This window comes from Moschus berezovskii, chromosome 4 (assembly GCF_049115385.1).
Source record: "Moschus berezovskii isolate FMDL1 chromosome 4, NW_MosBer_1.0, whole genome shotgun sequence".
Classification (NCBI taxonomy): domain Eukaryota; kingdom Metazoa; phylum Chordata; class Mammalia; order Artiodactyla; family Moschidae; genus Moschus; species Moschus berezovskii.
Genome location: NC_142463.1, coordinates 51,469,940 through 51,489,397, shown reverse-complemented (window position 1 = coordinate 51,489,397; position 19,458 = coordinate 51,469,940). Strand labels below are relative to the sequence as shown.

Sequence of the window (19,458 nt, the reverse complement as noted above, 5' to 3'; positions counted from 1 at the left end):
AACATAGATGCAAAAATCCTTAACAAAATTCTAGCAATCAGAATCCAACAACACATTAAGAAGATCATACATCATGACCAAGTGGGCTTTATCCCAGGAATGCAAGGATTCTTCAATATACGCAAATCAATCAACGTAATACACCACATTAACAAACTGAAAAATAAAAATCATATGATTATCTCAATAGATGCAGAGAAAGCCTTCGACAAAATTCAACATCCATTTTTGATAAAAACTCTCCAGAAAGTGGGAATTGAAGGGACATACCTCAACATAATAAAAGCTATATATGACAAACCCACAGCAAACATTATCCTCAATGGTGAAAAACTGAAAGCATTTCCCCTAAAGTCAGGAACAAGACAAGGGTGCCCACTCTCACCACTACTATTCAACATAGTTCTGGAAGTTTTGGCCACAGCAATCAGAGCAGAAAAAGACATAAAAGGAATACAAATTGGAAAAGAAGAAGTAAAGCTTTCACTGTTCGCTGATGACATGATCCTCTACACAGAAAACCCTAAAGACTCTACCAGAAAACTACTAGAGCTAATCAATGATTACAGCAAAGTTGCAGGATATAAAATCAACACACAGAAATCCCTTGCATTCCTATACACTAATAATGAGAAAATAGAAAGAGAAATTAAGGAAACTATTCCATTCACTGTTGCAATGAAAACAATTAAATACTTAGGAATATATTTACCTAAGGTAACAAAAGACTTGTACATAGAAAACTATAAAACACTAGTGAAAGTAATCAAAGAGGACATGAATAGATGGAGAAATATACCATGTTCGTGGATTGGAAGAATAAATATTGTAAAAATGAGTATACTACCCAAAGTAATTTATACATTCAATGCAATCCCTATCAAGCTACCAACAATATTTTTCACAGAACTAGAACAAATAATCTCACAATTTGTATGGAAATACAAAAAACCTCGAATAGCCAAAGCAATCTTGAGGAAGAAGAATGGAACTGGGGGAATTAACCTGCCGGACTTCAGGCTCTATTACAAAGCCACAGTCATCAAGACAGTATGGTACTGGCATAAAGACAGAAATATAGATCAATGGAACAAAATAGAAAGCCCAGAGATAAACCCACGCTCCTATGGACACCTTATCTTCGACAAAGGAGGCAAGAATATAAAATGGAGAAAAGACAGTCTCTTTAACAAGTGGTGCTGGGACAACTGGTCAGCCACTTGTAAAAGAATGAAACTAGAACACTTCCTAACACCATACACCAAAATAAACTCAAAATGGATTAAAGATCTAAATGTAAGACCAGAAACTATAAAACTCCTAGAGGAGAACGTAGGCAAAACACTCTCCGACATAAATCACAGCAGGATCCTCCAAGACCCACCTCCCAGAATATTGGAAATAAAAGCAAAAATAAACAAATGGGACCTAATTAAAATCAAAAGCTTCTGCACAGCAAAGGAAACTCTAAGCAAGGTGAGAAGACAACCTTCAGAATGGGAGACAATAATAGCAAATGAAGCAACTGATAAAGGATTAATCTCCAAATTATACAAGCAACTCCTGCAGCTTAATTCCAGAAAACTAAGTGACCCAATCAAAAAATGGGCCAAAGAACTAAACAGACATTTCTCCAAAGAAGACATAAAGATGGCTAATAAACACATGAAAAAATGCTCAACATCCCTCATCATCAGAGAAATGCAAATCAAAACCACAATGAGATACCATTTCACACCAGTCAGAATGGCTGCTATCCAAAAGTCTACATGCAATAAGTGCTGGAGAGGGTGTGGAGAGAAGGGAACCCTCTTACACTGTTGGTGGGAATGCAAACTAGTACAGCCACTATGGAGAACAGTGTGGAGATTCCTCAGAAAACTGGAAATAGAACTGCCATATGATCCAGCGATCGCACTCCTGGGCATACACACCGAGGAAACCAGAATTGAAAGAGACACATGTACTCCAATGTTCATTGCAGCACTGTTTATAATAGCCAGGACATGGAAGCAACCTAGATGTCCATCTGCAGATGAATGGATAAGAAAGCTTTGGTACATATACACAATGGAGTATTTCTCAGCCATCAAAAAGAATGCATTTGAATCAGTTTTAATGAGGTGGATGAAATTGGAGCCAATTATACAGAGTGAAGTAAGCCAGAAAGAAGAACATCAATACCGTATATTAACGCATATATATGGAATTTAGAAAAATGGTAACCTGAACCCTGTATAAGAGACTGCAAAAGAGACATAGGCATTTAGAACACTCTTTGGGACTCTGTGGGAGAGGGTGAAGGTGGAATGATTGGAGAGAATGGAATTGTAGCATGTATATTATCATAAGTGACCAGTCCAGGTTCGACACATAAATTTTCCTCTGTTCAAAAAAAAAAAATAAATAAATAAATAAAACCACAAGTAAAGAAAAAGGAGAGTAGGTGGAACTAGAAGATGATGCTGGGACTCAACCTAATCTAAGGTCTGTGAACTCCTTATGAAATGATGTGAGAGACTGGAATCCAATAAAGAATTGTGTCCAGTTTGCCTTGTTATCAATCAGACCTCCTGGTACTTAATTTCATGACATTCCATAGATTAAAGTCTAAATGATTAAGGTTCCCACCTCTTCAGAGCTGTAGCTGCAACTCTTTTGTCAAACCAGGAATGTAATAACTTTTGCTAAAAAGGCACTAGTAGCAATTTGTAGAGGGTACAAGATCCTTGCTAAAACTAGATAATCTTTCCCCACCTTCACAATAAAAATCTTGACAGAATATGTGGATGTACATATGTGTGTGTAAGTGCACGTGTGTAATGGCTTATGTGCAAATGCTTTTGGGTACGTGTAGATGGACAGAGATTTTAAGCTAGCCTTTTCTGATTCTCCATAGGTTGCAGTATACACTTTGAAAGGTATCTATCCAGCTCACTGTAACTGCTTTTACTGGTCCCTATTCCAATCAGGTCATTGTCAACCACATTTACAGAATGAAATATGACCCCATCTCCATTCCAACCACATTTGTTTAGACTCGAGGTGGTCATATGATCCAAAGGGACCAATCATATTTCCTCTCATGGCTGACTATACTTATCATTCTGCTTTTTGTGCTTATGCCCTTTGCCATATGACTTTGTAGGATCTCCCACTAGAGGGTAAGTATATTTTCTCTCCCTATCAATGTCAGACTCAGCCCTGTGACTTGACCAAGGAATGCCAGAGGATACAGGAGACTGTCCAGTGGGGACTGGGGCATGTAAATGGCAGTTTGCTGTGGAAGAAGGCTGAATTCATCTTTCTTCTTTTTCTGACTTGCCCCTTTGCTTAAACTTTTTTGTGGCTTTTTTCTTTCATTGAGGTGAAGTTCAACTGACATAAAATTAACCATTTTAAAGTGAACAAGTCAGGGGCATTTAGTACATTCACAATATTTTGCAACCACCACCTCTATCTAATTCCAAACTATTTTCATCATCCCCAAATAGAACCCTGTATCCAAGAAGCAGTGTTTCCTGATTTCCCCCTTCTCTACCCATATCCTGGCAACCACCAGTCTTTTCGTTTTTATGGATTCACCTATTGCTATTGACTGAACTGTGTCTCCCTCCCTCCAATTTCATATGTAGGAGCTCTAATGCCTCATGTGACTGTATTTGAAATAGGGCCTTTACAGAGGTGAATAGGGTGAAATGAAGCCAAAAGAATGAAGCCCTTGATCTGACAGAATTGGTGCCCTTATAAAAAGATAAAAAGACTCCAGGGTTCTCTCTGCCATATGAGGGTGAGGTGAGAAGGCGACCATCTGTAAGCTAGGAAAATGGCCAACTGTAAGTCCCACTGGAACCCACCCATGCTGGTACCCTCATCTTAGATTTCTAGCCTCCATGGTAAGAAAATAAATTTCTGCCATTTAAATCATCCAATCTATGATATTTTGCTATAGCCCCCCCCAAACACAATTTACTCTGGATATTCGTATACAGTCATACAATATAGGATCTTTGTTCCTTTCCTTTATTTAGCACGTTTTCAGAGTTCCTCCACTCTGCAGTATGCATCACTACATCATTCTTGTTAAGACCGAGTAATGTTCTAGTGTATGGATACCACTATTTTTTATCTATTCTTCTGTTGAAGGATATTTGTGTTTTGTTTTTTTATCCCCCACCTTTTGGCTATTGCGAATAGTGCTGCTATAAACATTTGAGTACAGGTATTTGAGTATTTGTTTTCAATTCGTTTGGGAATATATCTAAGGGTGGAATTGCTGGGTCATATGGTAATTCTCAGAATGCTGAAATTTTGGTGCTCAGATTTTCAGAGCTATTTCTTGATTCCCACACAGAAATTCTTCCTTGAATTCCATAAGAAACTCTCAGAATACTTTCAATAAATTTCTTTTGCTGCTGTAGCTAGACAATTCTCGCTTTGGCAATGGTTAACTTGAAGCTTAGAGAACCTAAAATAATAGACAACAAAATTTCTACATTTTGGTCAAAATATTAGAGGAAAACAGGCTCAAAATTCCCCTTTTGAAGTCTGCCACAGGGGTGGTAAATCCCCTGCAGATATTAATCAAGTCAGGTGACTATGTTGGGAAGACCCTGGAATCTGACTTGACTGTGTTGCTTAGATTACCACTTACCTTTGTGACCAGGCAGCATAGGACCTTGCATTTAGAGCATATTCCAGTTCAAAACGACTTCGTAGAGCTGCCACATGGCTCCGGCTAGGCCCTCCGCGGTGCACCAGACAATCAGAAGAAGAGGAAGGTGAGAGAGACCCGCTACTGTTACTTGAAGCAGGAGACATCAGCTGAATGAAGGAGGGGCCGTTTCAATCATTTAATAAATCCAACAGGCTTAAAGGCATAGTATTATAAACTGTAGATTTATTTTAACTTTCTATTCTAGGATTTCTTATATTTTAATTTCTATTCAGCTCAGCTTGCTTCAGGCCTTCCCTTTCAGCCTCTAATGGCAACACTTGGCTAGCTTAATTTACTTTTTTTGACCCAGTTATACGCTGAGAACTGACCCACAAAACTTATGCTTTTCTTTCTCAAAACACAGTAGGCTCAAGTCAGATTCATAAAACAGACAGAAGATTATTATTTAATGGTTAAAAGATTCTCTACATTTTTCACTATGGTGATAAGATTCATGGCAGAATTCCTTAAAATTGGAACTTATGATTATTCCCTTTTTACATGAAATTATTCCCTTTACATGAACTGAATTTACACACTTTTCCATTTCATAAAATGAAGGAAGCTTTAATGTCCAGCAAGGATGAGGACTAAATAGAGTTACTGTAGAGAGTTTTTAAAAATAATTACACATAGCGAAGTACAGTTAGAAAATAGAAGAGTGTGAGGGAAGAAAATGAGAAAGAGAAAACAAAATATAAGATAATAGTTTTCTTGAATTTTTTATAGACTTGCTGTTTATGCACTCTGCGGTTGTGGTTTAGTTACTAAGTCATGTCTAATTCTTGTGAACCCCTGGACCATAGCCCACCAGGCTCCTTAGTCCAAGAGATTTTCCAGGCAAGAATACTGGAGTGCGTTGCCAGTTCCTTCTCTAGGGGATCTTTCTGATCTAGGGATTGAACCCAGGTCTCCTGCACTGCAGGTGGATTCTTTACCAACAGAGCTATCAGAGAAGAACATTAATTCTTTGATATAATAATTTCATGAGACAGTATATTTTTATTTAAAAATAATACATGTAAATTTTAGGCTCTTCAAGTAGACAAGAGATTTCTAAGTAAAGAATCATGCAATGTTGAAATGAACCTTCAGACTTTCCAGTGATTCAATCTCATCCTTTTCATCCTTATGCAGTCTGATGGGGAACCTACTACATCCAGATCCATTCATTTATCTTAGGATGGCTCTGACCATTGGAAAGTTTCTTCCTCATAATTAACCACACCTATTATTGGACTTCATTTCTGTTTGTTGGCCCACAGAGAACTAGGCCAATCCCTTTCCCATATGATAGTTCTTCAGATGTTTATAAATAGCTGTTGACTCATCCTAATTTTGCCTTCTCCAGGATAAGTATCCTTGGTTCCTCTAATTGGTTGTTAATCCATTCACCATTCTGATTTCTATTCCTTAAAATTTGTGTAACAGTTTTAATAATCCCTTTATAAGAATTATATGTGCTCAGTGACTCAGCTATGTCCAACTCTTTGTGACACCATGGACTGTAGCATGCCAGGCTCCTCTGTCCATGGCACTATCCCAGCAAGAATACTGGAATGGGTTGCCATTTCCTCCTCCATTATAAGGATATATGCAGGGTACTATTTTGTTTGGCCATCTCAGAAGAGAGAGGAATGATCACATTCTCTATTCTGATGCAAGACAGATATTTCATATTCTAACTCCCCCAAGGTTTATTATCCACTAATCTTCATGGTGCTCCAAAACCATTATCTCCATTGTTTGATTCTTCTACTGTTGTTTCCTTGATTCTAGTGCATGATGATATATTTATTCCTGTTAAACTTATTCTTGTTAGACATGTCCTACTACTTTATCTTCCAAAATAGTCTAGAATCCTGCTTTCAAGTATTTGTTCTGTTTCAACTTTATTATATCTGCAACTGTGATGAGCAGAGAGACCTTGACCAAGATCTAAACCACTGACCAAGAAGTCGAAGAGTAGAGTGAATGGAGCCTTATGGAACTCCACAAGTTAAATCCCTTAAAGATGATCCTAGTCCATTAATTAGTGCAACCCACTCCAGCAACTCTTTGCATATAGCCCGTAGTTACTCATCTTCTCTACTAGGGGAGATTGTGCTAAGAGGCTAGGTCAGTTTAGTAGATTCTACCATTATCTCTGCTTCTGGAATTCACTCTCTAATCTAACTGGATATATCCCATGCTTGGCACAACCTTGCTCTGTCAAACACAAAGGTTCAAAGTGAGAGGATACTTGAAACTCAAGCCTTAAAAGTGCTTCTCAACATTCCAGGCCTCTGGTAGATGCTTTTGTTTGTAGGGGCCACTTGAGCCCTACCAAATATACCTTTACTTCTCTCTACTTTGTATGATTCAGGACTGAAGAGAAGGGAAAGGAAGCTTTATGTCTAAGACCAAAGTTTCATTCCATAGGAAAAACTTCCTCTTTATAAACCCCAGTAAAGAGTCATGATAGTATATTAAAAAGCAGAGACATTACTTTGCCAACAAAGGTCCGTCTAGTCAAGGCAATGGTTTTTCCCGTGGTCATGTATGGATGTGAGAGTTGGACTGTGAAGAGGGCTGATCGCCGAAGAATTGATGCTTTTGAACTGTGGTGTTGGAGAAGACTCTTGAGCGTCCCTTATACTGCAAGGAGATCCAACCAGTCCATTCTAGAGGAGATCAATCCTGGATGTTCATTGGAGGGACTGATGCTAAAGCTGAAACTGCAATACTTTGGCCACCTCATGCGACGAGTTGACTCACTGGAAAAGACTCTGATGCTGGGAAAGGTTGGGGGCGGGAGGAGAAGGGGACGACAGAGAATGAGATGGCTGGATGGCATCACCGACTCTGTGGACATGAGTTTGAGTGTACTCCGGGAGTTGGTGATGGACAGGGAGGCCTGGCGTGCTGTGATTCGTGGGGTCGCGGAGAGTCGGACACGACTGAGCGACTGAACTGAACTGAACTGAGAGTCATGAGATAGAGCCACTCCCTGCAGGCTGTAATTGCAGACCTGGGACACTTGTACAAAAGATTGCATTCTGATCACTCTTGGCTAAAATTTTTAAAAAAGAAAACTTCTGTTAGATAGTTTCACTTTGGGATTTAGTTGTGCAATCTCAGGTTGATGCTGTCTTTCTCCATTTTTGCCCCTTTCCTTCATACACTCATTTATACATGAGCCTGTATGTGTAATGTCCATCTTCCTCTCTTGTAGCACTTACCTGCATTGGGGAACATATTATTATTTTTGAATTAGTGCTCATGCTTCAGTTCCCTTGCCTATTTTCAAATGCTATCTCCTGAACAGGTGTATAGAAAATTAAGGCAATTATAGAGAAAATTAAAGCAAACAGCTCCTTAATATTAAGGAAAGAAAATTCCATTAGCCTCATTACCAACACATATCACTTTATGCAACATATGTGTGGTACGCAAGCAATGCCTCCCGATTAACTTACGTGCTAATTTTAGTAACAATTTTTTTTCTGTTCTTACTGAACATAAATGGACAATGGCTTAATGCTTTAGCTTACATTTCATTGTATGTAAGAATTTTTGTATAGAAAAAATTGATTTAAATCATCTGTTATATTTGAAAATTTTACTTATCAATTTTTAAAATTATGTATACCCATGTGCATTTGCTTGCCTGATCATTTGTTGGAAGAGCCCAAATTCACTCTGAATTTGCCTTTGTCCCTACAGATGCAGTTATTAGAACTTAAGTGACAGGGTAAAAATATGAATGGAATTATGGACAGTCACACTTATATTCTTTCCATAAGTACCAGCAACATCCATCCCCCAAGAACTCTGTGTATCCAAGCCTTTTTAATGGACATATTTCAGAAGGTAAATTTCTTACCTCGATGTTGCAGAGACACTCTTCTAACTTGGTAACAACTTCAGAAAATTCAGGTCTTCCCTGCAAATAAAGAAAAGACTTTTTTCCCCCAAAGAATAAAAGGGAGGCAGCTCCCTTTGGATTTTAAAATTTAGTATTTGCATGTATAAAGAATGAGATTAACCATCAAGTATATTTTTATTTAAAATACACTTGTATTGAAGTGTTAATTGAATGTTCGTTTGCTGTTCAGGGAGGAATGTTGAGTCTCCCTCTGATAAGAGTTTTAAGTCAGCATTTGCAACTACATTCAGATAATGAAATAGTGGAAAAGCTTTAATTAGCTTTGCATGCTTTTAAATAGCAGGTTTTCCTCTTCAAAATGAAAGAATAAAAGTGAATACTAAAAACTATTAACTATCTCTGTGCCTTATAATACACTGTACAATGTGTCTGTAAGGAAAGGACTGCTACAGCTAATTTTATAATTAGGTTCATTTTGAAAATAGCATCTCAGATTCAAAACTATGATCAATAGCAACCCCAGGACTATGCCTTACTTTAGAGGTTAAGATAACCTTTTTATCTTCAAAAACTGTCATTAAAGGTATTATCTAATATGAATCTTCCTGTCAGATGAGTTTGGTTAAATAAACAGTTCTAGTATTCTGATTATATTGTAAGCATTGTTCTAGTTGCTAGGGATATATAAGTGAGTATAGATCTAGGGAAAAAATTCTTGGGATTTTAGAAAACGTTGGTCTCTTTTGAAGAAATTATATGCCTCCTTTTGTCAGGTCCTAAGGACTACATAACCTATCATTTCTCCCTTGATGAAACTTTCACTGCCAGGAGGTGGATAGCCCAATTTAACATTCAGGTGCTGTAACCAACTAATTTAGATTCTTAGTAGAACAATTTCTCCCTTAATATCTAGCCCTCCCCTGAGGACACTGCCTCCCCCGGAGCTCTCCAAGAGGAAGCTGTTTTCCCTTACATGTTTCTGTACCTCCAGGAGTGTGCGTGTAGTAGTGGGGTAAGAAAGGGGTCTGTGTCTTTCTCATTGACTTTGCAAATTCCAAATGGTTTCTCCTTGAAAAACCACCAGTTTATCAAGCATTTCCATAGAGCTACTCTCCTTTGTTCAAAGATTTTGCATCTGGTTCACTGTCATGTTCTCTAGCATGACTCTCAGTGTTTTTATTATCCAAGCAGATAACCACAAAGGTGACCCCTGACTTCCGGGTTCCTTTGTCTCCTCTTCTGTGATGATCTTATCCTCTACCTTCCCTTAGTTAATTAACTCGCTGGTCATTCATACCCTAGACTCTGTTACTAGCAATGCTTGCAACTTCTCCGAACTATTCCACCTAACACTTTCCATCAGATCACGCTCAGGGCTCTGTCTCATTCTATCTAGCTCACTTCTTTCAGAACCCCGACTCCAACAAATTTTGACCACATAAACCATCTCACCACTTAAGAAAACCCTGCTTTTTATTGTGATGATTTTCGAATATACCCTAAAGCAGAAGAAAACAGTGCAATATATAGTGTGTGTGTGTGTGTATTCAGTTCAGTCGCTCAGTCATGTCCGACTCTTTGCGACCCCATGAATCACAGCACGCCAGGCCTCCCTGTCCATCACCAACTCCCGGAGTTCACTCAAACTCATGTCCATCGAGTCGGTGATGCCATCCAGCCATCTCATTCTCTGTCATCCCCTTCTCCTCCTGCCCCCAATCCCTCCCAGCATCAGAGTCTTTTCCAGTGAGTCAACTCTTTGCATGAGGTGGCCAAAGTATTGGAGTTTCAGCTTTAGCATCAGTCCTTCCAATGAACACCCAGGACTGATCTCCTTTAGAATGGACTGGCTGGATCTCCTTGCAGTCCAAGGGACTCTCAAGAGTTTTCTCAAACTCCACAGTTCAAAAGCATCCATTTCTCGGCAATCAGCTTTCTTCACAGTCCAACTCTCACATCCATACATGACCATGGGAAAAACCATAGCCTTGACTAGATGGACCTTGGCTGGCAAAGTAATGTCTCTGCTTTTCAATATGCTATCTAGGTTGGTCATAACTTTCCTTCCAAGTAGTAAGCGTCTTTTAATTTCCTGGCTACAATCAGCATCTGCAGTGGTTTTGGAGCCCCCCAAAATAAAGTCTGACACTGTTTCCACTGTTTCCCCATCTATTTCCCATGAAGTGATGGCACCAGATGCCATGATCTTAGTTTTCTGAATGTTGAGCTTCAAGCCAACTTTTTCACTCTCTAAAAGCCTTATTCTTGCCAGTATTGCTGTATCTTCTATCTATCATCTAATCTGTCTCCCCTACTTTCTGTTCCTGTTACTGTCTTCTCACCATCACAGGGTCACCACATTTCCTCCCTGATTTAGCTTGGATTTCATTGACAATCATAACCACTCCCACACAGCATCAACTCTCTTGCCCTATTGTGTAATTGTTCAGTTCAGTTCAGTTCAGTTCAGTCACTCAGTCGTGTCCGACTCTCCGCGACCCCATGAATCACAGCACGCCAGGCCTCCCTGTCCATCACCAACTCCCGGAGTTCACTCAAACTCATGTCCACAGAGTCGGTGATGCCATCCAGCCATCTCATTCTCGGTCGTCCCCTTCTCCTCCCACCCCCAACCTTTCCCAGCATGAGAGTCTTTTCCAGTGAGTCAACTCGTCATGTAATTGTACACAATTGGAAAAATCCTAGTTGATTAAATCATCCTGACAGGTCTTATTTCAAAATTATGACCCTCTAATCTGAAGTATGGGCTTCCCTGGTGGCTCAGAGGTTAAAGCTTCTGCCTCCAATGCGGGAGACCCGGGTTCGATCCCTGGGTCGGGAAGATCCCCTGGAGAAGGAAACGGTAACCCACTCCAGTATTCTTGCCTGGAGAATCCCATGGACGGAGAAGCCTGGTAGGCTACAGTCCACGGGGTTGCAAAGAGTTGGACACGACTGAGCGACGGAACGGAAACGGAATCTGAAGTATGGGAAATAGATGGGGAAACAGTGGAAACAGTGTCAGACTTTATTTTTTTGGGCTCCAAAATCACCGCAGATGCTGATTGCAGCCAGGAAATTAAAAGATGCTTACTCCTTGGAAGGAAAGTTATGACCAACCTAGATAGTATATTAAAAAGCAGAGACATTACTTGGCCAACCAAGGTCCATCTAGTCAAGGCTATGGTTTGTCCAGTGGTCATGTATGGATGTGAGAGTTGGACTGTGAAGAAAGCTGATCGCTGAGGAATGGATGCTTTTGAACTGTGGTGTTTGAGAAGACTCTTGAGAGTCCCTTGGATTGCAAGGTGATCCAACCAGTCCATTCTAAAGGAGATCAGCCCTGGGTGTTCATTGGAAGGACTGATGCTAAAGCTGAAACTCCAATACTTTGGCCACCTCATGCGATGAGTTGACTCACTGGAAAAGACTCTGATGCTGGGAGGGATTGGGGGCAGGAGGAGAAGGGGATGACAGAGAATGAGATGGCTGGATGGCATCACCGACTCGATGGATATGAGTTTGAGTGAACTCCAGAAGTTGGTGATGGACAGGGAGGGCTGGCGTCCTGTGATTCATGGGGTCGCAAAGAGTTGGACACGACTGAGCGACTGAACTGAACTGAACTGGATCTGATGTAGACCCTTAGTACTGCTCAGAGAGCCTATTTCATATTCCTAGCTCATTCTTTTTCACACTCTAGGTGGCTATTTTGCACCGTCTCCTCTTTCTTCAAACCTATAGCTCCTACTACTATTTCAACCACCTACCTATGTCTAAAGGCAGATAATCTGCCTTCACTTCCTTTTCTATAGATGAACTTTGCCCGATTCTATCTGAGGGCAGTTCCTTCACTATGTGCTAGATCTTATCCCTGCTAATCTACTCAAGGACAGTGCTCTAAGGATAATTCTCCTTCTCTTTTTTGCATTACTTCACAGGTGGCTCAGTGGTAAAGAATCTGCCTACCAATGCAGGAGACACAGGAAATGAAAGTTTGATCCTGGGGTTGGGAAGATCCCCTGGAGTAAGAAATGGCAACCCCCTCCAGTATTCTTGCCTGAAAAATCTCATTGTCAGAGGAGCCTGGCAGGTTACAGTCCATGAGGTTGCAAAGAGTTGGAAAAAACTGAGCACACACAAACTTATATAACAAATCATCAAAAATGCCATGGTTTAAAATAATGCCAATTTATTAGCTCACAGTTTCTGTGGGTCAGAGTTTAGTACAAGTTAACTGGGTCCTTTGCTCGGGGCCTCAACAGATTAAAATTATGGCATCAGTGCACTCTGTGAATATCATCTGAGTCTCTTCCCAGCTTGCTGGTACTGGAAGAACTCATTTCCTTGTGGTTGTTAGACTCAGGTTCTTATTTTCTTGCCAACTGTTGTTCAGGGGTGACTGTCAGCTTCCAGAGGATGCCCACAGCTCCCTGCCACACAGCCCCTATAAGCAGTTCACAACATATCTATTTGCTTTCTTTCTGGCCAGCAAGGACATGTGTCTCTAAACTTTGCCCCCTGTAACCAACTGAAGAAAAATTTTTTGCTTTAAGGGGGTCATTTGAGTAGGTCACACCTACACAGAATAATATTTGTTTTGCCATATTAAAAAACATAATTATGTTCTTAATTGTTTATCTTTTACATAGATTCTGCCCACACTCAAATGAAGGGAGTTATTCCTGGCATGTGTACCAGGGGACAGGAATCTTGGGTGGGGGCAACCTAAAATCCTCTTTATTAAACATTAGCACTAAAAATGAGGGTAAATCTTGGAAGAAAAGAGGGAGCCCCATTATTTGGATTTGCATACATTCATGTTAAGTCTCTTCAGTTGAGTCCAACTTTTTGCAACCACAGGGGCTATAGCATACCAGCCTCCATTTGTCCGTGGGACTCTCCAGGCAAGAATACTGGAGTGTACTGCTGTGACCTCCTCCAGGGGATCTTTCCTACCCAGGGATTCAACCCCTGTCTCTTATGTCTCCCACACTGGCAGGCGGGTTCTTTACCACTATGGTTACCTGGGAAGCCCATTTGTATATAAACTCTGCCTAATTCTCTGGCTGACCTCTGAAACACATATGCATAGGGCAGACACTAAGCAGTCCAGGGAGGCTAAAAGAAGGGAACTTAGATCTTCTGCTCAGTGCAGAACATTATTCTTGCTATTTTTTCAGTCTAGAATTATCTAACTCTTATTCTCTGCCTGTGGAAACCCTTTGCCCTCTTCAAGTCCAACTTACAAGATACATCTTTCTTGAAAGTATCCAAGGATTTCACAAAATAATTTTTCACTTTCAGTTCAGTTCAGTCCATTCAGTTACTCAGTCATGTCTGACTCTTTGTGACCCCATAGACTGAAGCACTCCAGGTTTCCCTGTCCATAACCAATTCCTGGAGCTTACTCAAACTCATGTCCTTAGAGTTGGTGATGCCATCCAACCATCTCATCCTCTGTCGTCCCATTCTCCTCCCGCCTTCAATCTTTCCCAGCATAAGAGTCTTTTCCAATGAGTCAGTTCTTCACATCAGGTGGCCAAAGTATTGGAGATTTAGCTTTAGCATCAGCCTTTCAAATGAATATTCAAGACTGATTTCCTTTAGGATGGACTGGTTGGATCTTCTTGCAGTCCAAGGGACTCTCAAGAGTCTTCTCCAACACCACAATTCAAAAGCATCAATTCTTCAGAGCTCAGCTTTCTTTATAGTCCAACTCTTAACATCCATACATGACTACTGGAAAAACCATAGCTTTGACTAGATGGACCTTTGTTGGCAAAGTAATATCTCTGCTTTTTAACTTGCTGTCTAGGTTGATCATAGCTTTTCTTCCAAGGAACAAGCATCTTTTAATTTCATGGCTGCAGCCACCATTTGCAGTGATTTCTGAGCCCCCAAAGATAAAGTCAGCCACTGTTTCCACTGTTTCCCCATCTATTTCCCATGAAGTGATGGGACTGGATGCCATGATATTTTATTTTCTGAATGTTGAGTTTTTGCCAACTTTTTCACTCTTCTCTTTCACTTTCATCAAGAGACTCTTTAGGCCTTTGCTTTTTGCCATAAGGGTGGTGTCACCTGCATATCTGAGGTTATTGATATTTCTCCTGGCAATCTTGATTCCAGCTTGTGCTTCTTCCAGCCCAGCGTTTCTCATAATGTACTCTGCATATAAGTTAAATAAGCAGGGTGACAATATACATCCTTGACATACTCCTTTCCCTATTTGGAACCAGTCTGTTGTTCCATGTCCAATTCTAACTGTTGCTTCTTGTCCAATACAGATTTATCAGGAGGCAGCTCAGGTGGTCTGGTGTTCCCATCTCTTGAATAATTTTCCACAGTTTGTTGTGACCCACACAGTGAAAGGCCTGAGGTAGTCAATAAAGCAGAAATAGATGTTTTTCTGGAACTGTCTTACTTTTTCGATGATCCAGTGGATGTTGGCAATTTGATCTCTGGTTCCTCTACCTTTTCTAAATCCAGCTTGAACATCTGGAAGTTCACAGTTCATGTACTGTTGAAGCCTGGCTTGGAGAATTTTGAGCATTTTGAGAATTTTGAGCTAACTTTGCTAGCGTGTGGTAGTTTGAGCATTCTTTGGCATTGCTTTTCTTTGGGATTGGAGTGAAAACTGACCTTTTTCAGTCCTGTGGCCACTGCTGAGCTTTCCAAAATTGCTGGCATATTGAGTGTAGCACTTTCACAGCACCATCTTTTAGGATTTGAAATAGCTCAACTGGAATTCCATCACCTTCACTTGCTTTGTTCGTAGTGATGCTTCCTAAGACCCACTTGACTTCACATTCCAGGATGTCTGGCTCTAAGAGTGAGTGATCACACCACTGTGGTTATCTGGGTCATGAAGATCTTTTTTGAATAGTTCTTCTGTGTATTCTTCCCACCTCTTCTTAATATCTTCTGCTTCTGTTAGGTCCTAATAAAATATTCATGTCCATGTTTGCATGAATTGTTCCCTTGGTATCTCTAATTTTCTTGAAGACATCTCTAGTCTTTCCCATTCTATTGTTTTCTTCTATTTCTTTGCACTGATCACTGAAGAAGTCTTTATTCCATAGAATTTACCATTAAATGACTTAATACATATTAATACATATTGCATACTTTTTGTCTGTTGTTTACATCCCTTCATAGCAATACTGGAGTGGGTTGCCATTTCCTTCTCCAGGGCATCTTCCTGACCCAGGGATCAAGCATTCATCTCTTGCATCTCCTACATTGGTAGACAGCTTCTTTACTGCTAGAGCTACCTGGGACTGTCCAATGAGGGTAGGGATTTATCATTTATTATTCTATCCCTTGGTCTAGTCAAGGCTATGGTTTTTCCAGTGGTCATGTATGGATGTGAGAGTTGGACTGTGAAGAAAGCTGATTGCCGAGGAATGGATGCTTTTGAACTGTGGTGTTGGAGAAGACTCTTGAGAGTCCCTTGGATTGCAAGGAGATCCAGCCAGTCCATTCTAAAGGAGATCAGTCCTGGGTGTTCATTGGAAGGACTGATGCTAAAGCTGAAACTCCAATACTTTGGCCACTTCATGCGAAATGTTGACTCACTGGAAAACACTCTGATACTGGGAGGGATTGGGGGTGGGAGGAGAAGGGGATGACAGAGAATGAGATGGCTGGATGGTATTACCGACTCGATGGATATGAGTTTGAGTGAACTCCGGGAGTTGGTGATGGACAGGGAGGCCTGACATGCTGTGAGTCATGGGGTCGCAGGGAGTTGGACATGACTGAGCGACTGAACAGAACTGAACTGAATTCTATCCCTACTGCCTTGAGGAATGGTTGGTGAACAGAAGGTATTCAATAAATACTTGAAAGTATGATAGAATTAGTAGTTTTAAATTTTATTTACATTTTATTTTCAAACTGTCTTTTTGTATGGGAGAGGATTTTTATTATAATTACCTTTACCTTTTTTTTAAACCAATCAGGAAATGCATTATAAATTAACAGCCTTTTCTTGAACTTAAATCCAAATGATGTTACTCTTTCATTGGAGGACTAAAAAAGTATCAAAATAATGGTAAAATATGGTATCACTTCACGGCAAATAGATGGGGAAACAATGGAAACAGTGACAGACTTTATTTTCTTGGACTCCAAAAATCACTGCAGATGTTGACTGTAGCCATGAAATTAAAAGATGCTTGCTTCTTGGAAGAAAAACTATGACAAACCTAGACAGCATATTGAAAAGAAGATACATCACTTTGCTGACAAAGGTCTGTATAGTCAAAGCTATGATTTTTCCAGAAGTCTTATATGGATGTGAGAGTTGGACCATAAAGAAGGCTGAGCACTGAAGAATTGATGCTTTCAAACTGTGGTGTTGGAGAAGACTCTTGAGAGTCCTTTGGATGGCAAGGAGGTCAAAGCAGTTAATCTTACAGGAAATCAACCTTGAATATTTGTTGGAAGGACTGATGCTGAAGCTTCAATACATTGGCCAGTTGATGTGAAGAGCTGACTCATTGGAAAAGACCCTGATGCTGGAAAAGATTGAAGGTAGGAGGAGAAGGGGACAGCAGAGGACAAGATGGTTGGATGGCATCACCAACTCAATGGACATGAGTTTGAGCAAGCTCTGGGAGATGGTGAAGGACAGGGAGGCCTGCATGCTGCAGTCCATCAGATCGTAAAGAGTCAGACACTACTGAGCAACTGAACAACAACAAATGATACTCACTAGACACTTAACATTTTGTCAAACTCATAAAAACCTGTAAGGTTGGCATTTATTATTTCTATTTTAAACATGAAAAGGAAAAAAATTAGAAAAATAATTTATCTAAGATAGTATAGTCAATAACTAGGAGAACTGAATTCAAAGCTAGGTGGAGCTTGTGATCTTAATGCTCCTTCATTCTCCCTCTTTAAGTGTGGCATCTTTAGTAATAAAGGAAAATTTAGTTGTAATTATTTAATATTCAATGCCTGAGATTAGCTCCTACATACTAGAAAGAACACTGGATTTAGAATGAAAATAACTTGATGATAAATATGTAATGGCTCTGTGACCTTGGATGGTTTATTCTGAGCTTCAGTTTTCTTGGCCTCAAGTTGACTTGCCAAATTAAAAGAATTAAATCAGGTAATGTATTTACAAAATTTCAATGAACTATCAAGTAACTTAATTTTTTAATAATCTACATTAATGGGTATGCCTTAGATGTGAATTCTCTGAATTTACAGTCAAATGCTTTAACAGTTCTGTTTGTTTGTTTATTGCGGGAATTAGCAAACACCCTCTTCCAACAACACAAGAGAAGATTACACATGGACATCACCAGATGGCCAATACCAAAATCAGATTGGTTATATTCTTTGCAGCCAAAGATGGAGATGTCTATACAGTCAGCAAAAACAACTGGGAGCTGACTGGCTCAGATCATGAACTCCTTATTGCCAAATTCAGACTTAAATTGAAGAAAGTAGGGAAAACCACTAGACCATTCAGGTAAAACCTAAATCATCCATTATGATTATACAGTGGAAGTGAGAAATAGATTTAAGGGACTAGATCTGATAGAGTGCCGGATGAACTATGGATGGAGGATAGTGACAATGTACAGGAGACAGGGATCAAGACCACTCCTAAGAAAAAGAAATGCAAAAAAGCAAAATGGCTGTCTGAGGAGGCCATACAAATAGCTGAGAAAAGAAGAGAATTGAAAAGCAAAGGAGAAAAGGAAAGATATACCCATTTGAATGCAGAGTTCCAGAGAATAGCAAGGAGAGATAAGAAAGCCTTCCTCAGTGATCAATGTAAAGAAATAGAGGAAAACAATAAAATGGGAAAGACTAGAGATCTCTTCAAGAAAATTAGAGATACCAAGGAATATTTCATGCAAAGATGGGCTCAATAAAGGACAGAAATGGTAGGGACCTAACAGAAGTAGAAGATATTAAGAAGAGGTGGGAAGAATACACAGAAGAACTGTACAAAAAAGATCTTCACGACCCAGATAATCACGATGGTGTAATCACCCACCTAGAGCCAGACAGGAGGAGAAGGGTGAAACAGAGGATGAGATGGTTGGATGGCATCACCGACTCAGTGGACATGAGTTTGAGTAAATTCTGCAAGTTGGTGATGGACAGGGAGGCCTGGCATGCTGTGGTCCATGGGGTTGCAAAGAGTCGGACACAACTAAGCAACTGAACTGAACTGAATGTGTATATATTGAAGCACAGTTGATTTGCAATATTATATTAATTTTAGGTGTAGAACAGAGTGATAGAGATGCAGACATAAAGAACAGACAGGTGGGCACAGGGCGGGAAAGGAAGGGTGGGATGAGGGTAACATTGATAGATACAGACTAACATGTGAAAGAACTCACTAGTGGGAACTTGCTGTATAGCACAGGGAGCTCAGCTGAGTGCTCTGTGATGACCTAGATGGGTGGGATGGGAATGGGAGGGAGGGCCAACATGGAAGGGATATATGTATACATATAGATGATTCACTTTATGTACAGAATTGTAAAGCAACTACCTGCGCTCAGTCAATTCAGTCATGTCCAACTCTTTGTGACCCCATGGTCTATAGCCCACCAGGTTCCTCTGTCTATGGGGATCCTCCAGGCAAGAGTACTGCAATGAGTTGCCATTTCCTTCTCCAGCGGATCTTCCCAACCCAGGGATCGAACCCATGTTTCTTATGTCTCCTGAATTGGCAGGCAGGTTCTTTACCACTAGCTCCACCTGGGAAGCCCAAGATTGTACTCCATTTGAAGTTATTACACAGTACATGCACATGAGGGAATATTACTTAGGTATTAAAAAGAATGCATTTGAATCAGTTCTAATGAGGTGGATGAAGCTGGAGCCTATT

The 19,458-nt window shown here is 40.1% G+C and overlaps 1 protein-coding gene across 3 annotated transcripts in view; it reads right to left on the bottom strand.

The window, feature by feature from the left end:
• TNNI3K (TNNI3 interacting kinase) overlaps positions 1–19,458 on the bottom strand; it is a 383,736-nt gene that overhangs the window by 57,960 nt on the left and 306,318 nt on the right. For all 3 annotated transcript variants that reach the window (XM_055402899.2, XM_088835391.1, XM_088835392.1), the window contains 2 exons: positions 8,583–8,642; positions 4,655–4,824 (listed from right to left, as the gene is read on the bottom strand). In XM_055402899.2, coding sequence (XP_055258874.2) covers positions 4,655–4,824; positions 8,583–8,642 — 230 coding nt within the window. The remainder of the gene's footprint in view (positions 1–4,654; positions 4,825–8,582; positions 8,643–19,458) is intronic.